Here is a 5,264-nt window from a genome sequence, read left to right as displayed (position 1 = left end):
CTCAAGTACTATGGTATATTCATAACCTCAATCAAAGTCCTTTGCCATGGTTAATATGATATATACTTGCTATGCAAAAACACAACTAATATCAAACTTAGTACACATCATAGCATATATGAGACATCTATCTCCGAAACCAGTATCATCTTTCTTGATCTCACTGTGTCAAACGACACTTACTAGAGACAAGACAATTCCATCTTGAAATGTAAAAACCTTTGCATGGAAATTCTAATGCTAAAATGTTCCAAGCTATGTATAGATATAGGATTCCTAAGAGAGTCTCAACATTCTTTCTAGCAATCTTAAATACTTAGATGCTTAGAATGTAATTAGTTTCTCTTAAATCCTTTATCTTAAACTGGGTAGACAACCAGTTTCCTACGCCAAATGTCAATCTTAGTTGTTTGCAACTTTTGTAGATTTCATCATCGTAGAGTACCAATAATACCATATTTAATTCACTTTCAACTTCCTTATGCTTATAACACTGTTAAGGGCACAAGTCAAATTCAAAACATTTGACAATCTTGCTAAAACACATATACTCTGATTTAGATGCATGCATAAGACCACAAAGGTCTTCATAAGCTTCTAATCATGTGTTTATTGCCCTCTATTACATACCCATTAGGATGTTCCATGTAGATGATTTCCTCAAGACTTCTATTAATAGAAAGCTGTCTTGACAATCATAATGCATACATTCTAATTTATGAGTTCTGATACACAGTAGGATCGAACAAATCTTGGCACAACGAAAGTGAGAAGATGATGTTTCTTTTTGGGCATAACCCATTGTCATTGTCTAGCAATTTGAGATCCATATTTACACTTGCAAATATACTAGCTCCCACTGACTGACACAGCCTGTAGGTACTATTGCAAGTCTTGTAAAACATGTTGTCTATCTTAGATTGTAGTTTAGAATCTATCACCTTTCGAAGGATGAATATCCAAATGAACCAATGCTACATTGTAGTTAAAGGGATTATGTTCAAGTTAATCTAAGACTGAGTCTTGCGACACTCTTAGACCCATGAACTTGTTATGTTCTTAGGAACGCTCCCACTACGACATGGTTATACAATCTTAGGCGTTGAAGTTGATTTTATTAGTGCAAACGTTTCTAATGGTATGACTCCTTGGTAATGTGGAAAATTCGATATCTCTCTTTGTCCTGAGAGTTATCACGCTGTTAGGCTTTTAGTTCCTCTCTTGATCTTCATATAAGAATTCTATCTTTGAAGATTTCAGAACTTATAATCTTACATCATTTGGGACAACCTTAAAAACATGCCTGATCAGTACTCAACTCCAATTACTTGGATACCTTTCCAACATGAAATTTATTATAATACTGTTAATATTTTATTATAATACTGTTAATATAATTTTTTCTATTTTACAGTAGTTGAATTATTTTTATTTTCAAATATTCTATCAAAATAGAGTCATTTCCAACAAAAAGTAATTTTTTCTCTCAATTATTTTATCCCCCTTTACATTATTTTTTTTTCAGTATTTAATATCTCTTTCTTAGTCATACAAAAAAAAATAACTTTATTACTATAAGGCCATCCACAATAGGAATAGCCTAGCAATAGCTCAGCCATAGCCTAGCCACAAACTCCTCCTGCCACATCATCAACACTAAAAATCCCCCTAACCACATCATAAATAGCTCAGTCATAGCCTAACCACATCATAAATAGCTCAGCCACATCAATAGCCACATCACTCAAAATTATATAAAACAAATAATTAACAATCACACAAAATATGCAATTTAATTTACGAGACATATACGAGAAAATTCAATAATATTATTAAAATTTAAAAAGTACATTAATTAACCAAAAAAACTACTGCCGTGCAGTCCTCCGCGCCCGTAACCCTTCAATTAAATCCTTTTGGAGTCGAATATGAGCCTCCGTTTGGCGCATGTCGGCATGTGCTTGGAGGCGGCCGTTTTCATCGTGAGGTACCCCACTCCGTACGTTGGGGGCGGCCACGCCGTGGCTTGGACCGGCTTCATTATCATCGTTGGCCCAATCAGTTGTACACCTTTATCTTCGACAATCATGTTGTGCATGATAATACAGGCGTATCAGCAATGCAGTCGACATGCCACAAACGCGTTGGCCCCTTAACTGCCGCCCATCGAGACCGGAGCACACCAAAAAAATTCGAGCTAGGCGGTGCGCTAGGCGATCCGGACGCTGCAATAGCGCCGAGCGGATCGCCCAGCGCACAGCCTAGCGCCACGGAACCGCCGAGCGCTAGGCGGTTTTTAATTCCGGAAATGGCTGGGCGGTTGCAATAGATCGCCTAGCGCACTGCCTAGCGCCAGCGCTCGGCTAAGCGGTGCGCTAGACGCTATTGTGGATGACCTAAAAGAAAAAGGAGTTCAAAAGTACGATCCACTTCACATTATTTTTTTTTCAATTTCTTTTAAAAAGTTAAAACAATATGTTAAATTCCTTCCAATTAAAATTGAGACATTAATTGGTAGATATGAGACATTATTATGAATTGAGCATAAATATCAAGAGTTTGTTGTGTCAGCATATCCTGGTAATGTTTGGAGTTCTCTACGGACGTCCCAAATTTTGGTTGGTCTTACCCTACACTCGACCCACGGCGGCGGCGCGTCTCCTCCGGCACACGGCCGACCGGTGGGAGTGGTGCGCTGCTAGAAGCAGCAGCGGCGCCTCCTCAGTATGGCACACCATTCTCCCGTCGTACTGGCGGACGACGGTATCGTGGCGCCACGACAATCACGGCGAAGGGTCGTGGAACGTGGCGTGGGACGCAAGGCCCGCACGGTGGCTCCATCACGCCTGGCTGGCCGCAAAGATTGATGTGGATCTTGACTCCAATTCCGACGTTTTGGTGGCCGCAGATGATGATTCTGTTTCCAAACCCAATAACTACCGGGTGACAGGTTTGTTTCAATTTGGAGCTTTGATTTTCTTTGTTTTGGATTTCAATTTGTTCGTTTGTTTATGTTTGCAAAGGCGTCACCGCGGATGGGAGATGCTTGTTTCGAGCGATTGCGCACATGGAGTGTTTGAGGAAAGGCCAAGTAGCCCCGGATGAAGTTCGTCAGAAACAATTGGCTGATGAATTAAGAGCTAATGTATGTCATTTTAATAGGAGTATCATTCATTTCATTTCTTCAATTTCATATTTATTCGGATATTTGTATTTAGGTGGTTCAAGAGCTCTTAAAGAGGCGAAAAGAATTAGAATGGTGAACTTTTATATCTTCAAATAAGTATTAATTTAGTTGCCGATTCTCAGGATAGCATTATTAATTAATTGCAATATTGTTGTAGGTTTATTGATGAAGAGCAGTGTTATTAAAAAGCGGAGATGGCGGCGCCGTGACGGATGGCGGTGGCAGTTTCTAGGCTCAACGCCACCGCCACCATGTGATATGGCAGTTTACTCCATTTTTTGAATGGCGGCCTCCATTCGCGAAGCGCCGTAGCAGGATATGGCTTTCATGGCGGTCGAGATGCCTTTTTGCCTTGTAAAACGACCCCACTACCCGGCCCACGTGACATGTAACATAGCCCATTGGCCATTATAAACAGTCTATTTATAGGGTTTATGGGAGTTTCTGGCTTCAAAACCATAACCGCTGCTGTCAATCCAAGTTATCGTCTCTCCAGTCTCCACACGCATAGGGCTCCAGATTCTAGATTTTCATTCACGATTCAAGATAATTGAAAATTTTTATGTACTACTACTTGGACCATCCACAACAACATCAGACTAGCATAGTCCAGTCAAAAACTCTTCCTGCCACATCATCATGCCTTTCCTACAGCCTAGCCACTGTCCTAGCCAAGTAACAGTCTAGCAATAGGCTAGCCAATGCCCTAGCCCAACAAATAAATTGACAAATACGATTTAATTCATTTTAATTATTTGTGTTTATCAAATATAAAAAAAATGAAGTGAAATGAGTTGTAAATATAGAGTATAAATAAAAAAATAAAAATAAATAAATAAATCGGGTAGCCTATTGCTCGCCGCAAAATAGGCGGCCAGCGATCGGCTAGCCGGTTAGTCCATGCCCAACCTCTCGTCCGCTCCGCGCTCGTCCTTACCGTTAGCCGATTGCAATAGTGGACTAGACGCCCGCCCTAGCCGCTAGCTTGTGGCTAGGGCGGGCACTAATCCACTATTGTGGATGCTCAGTTAGTATTAATTCCACTATTTAATTCTCTCTCTTTTCTTATAACTGTTCTACTCGATGCATGGATTAATTCCACTGTATAATTCTCTCTTTTCCTATAACTATTCTACTCGATGAAAGCGTCTCCATAATTATTGTCTTCCACCATTTAATTTTCCAATTTTCCTATAACTATTCTAATTTTTTTGCATCTTATGTTATGTATTATATTTTATTTATTTGTTAATTTATCGACCGCCATTTACGCCATAATACCGCCAGGCCGACCGCCATATCCCTATGGCGGTTTTTTGACCGACCGCCATAAGCCGCCATACGCTATTAATAACACTGATGCAGAGTTTGAAATGTACGTGAAAAGGATTGAAAAGCCTTATATTTGGGGTGGAGAACCTGAATTGCTTATGTGCTCACATATTCTGAGGTGAGTGAATTGAGTCCTTTTTTTTTTACAGAATTCAAAATTCATAATATTGCTTTGCTTTGCTTTACTTTACAGGGCGCCGATTCGAGTCTTTATGAAAAAAAGGGGTCAAATAGTAATTTAATCAAAGTAGCAACCTATGGTGATGAATACACTGAGGAAGACGAAGATATTTCGATTAACGTTTTGTTTCATGGATATGGGCATTATGACATTCTACAAGACATAGAGTAAGTTTAAGAGCAAAACTGCTTTGTTACTCAAATTATTAGCAAAAATTCTTTGTTACTCAAACTATTAAAATGCTTCGGATTGTCTTGATTTGCAATTGGTCAATCAATGTATGATATCAAATAATTCTTTCAACATAAACGGATACTCAAGCTTAATTTTGTGTAGAATGCTTATTTTTCTAAATAAATGTACTCAGTTGTTAAATATTTCTCATCATCTTAGTATGCGAACCTTGTTTTAACTGCTTGCATTAGTATTTAAGGCTGTTTAGTTGTTTTTGTTTTTTTGAAATACTTGAAAGTTAACTCTATGTTGAGAAAAATTGAAATACTTGAAAGTTAACTCTGTTGGGAAAAATTGAAATGTATTATATCTATTTTATTCTATTTTCCA

General features: G+C 38.6%; 1 protein-coding gene across 2 annotated transcripts; it reads left to right on the top strand.

Annotated features, from left to right (window-relative positions):
- Window positions 1–2,578: 2,578 nt before the first annotated feature.
- Window positions 2,579–3,757, top strand: LOC121740870. Of its 2 annotated transcripts, XM_042133517.1 has the most exons (4): window positions 2,579–2,950; window positions 3,024–3,145; window positions 3,219–3,259; window positions 3,345–3,757. In XM_042133517.1, the coding sequence occupies exons 1-4, from the start codon at window positions 2,584–2,586 to the stop codon at window positions 3,370–3,372; spliced, it is 558 nt and encodes a 185-aa protein (XP_041989451.1). In that variant the 5' UTR covers window positions 2,579–2,583; the 3' UTR covers window positions 3,373–3,757. The 2 variants fall into 2 exon arrangements, with proteins under 2 accessions (XP_041989451.1, XP_041989452.1); XM_042133518.1 differs by lacking the exon at window positions 3,219–3,259.
- Window positions 3,758–5,264: the final 1,507 nt, after the last annotated feature.

This window comes from Salvia splendens, chromosome 7 (genome assembly GCF_004379255.2).
Source record: "Salvia splendens isolate huo1 chromosome 7, SspV2, whole genome shotgun sequence".
Lineage (NCBI taxonomy): Eukaryota > Viridiplantae > Streptophyta > Magnoliopsida > Lamiales > Lamiaceae > Salvia > Salvia splendens.
Note: the sequence above shows the minus strand (reverse complement) of the source record. Positions and strands in the feature narration are given on the sequence as shown.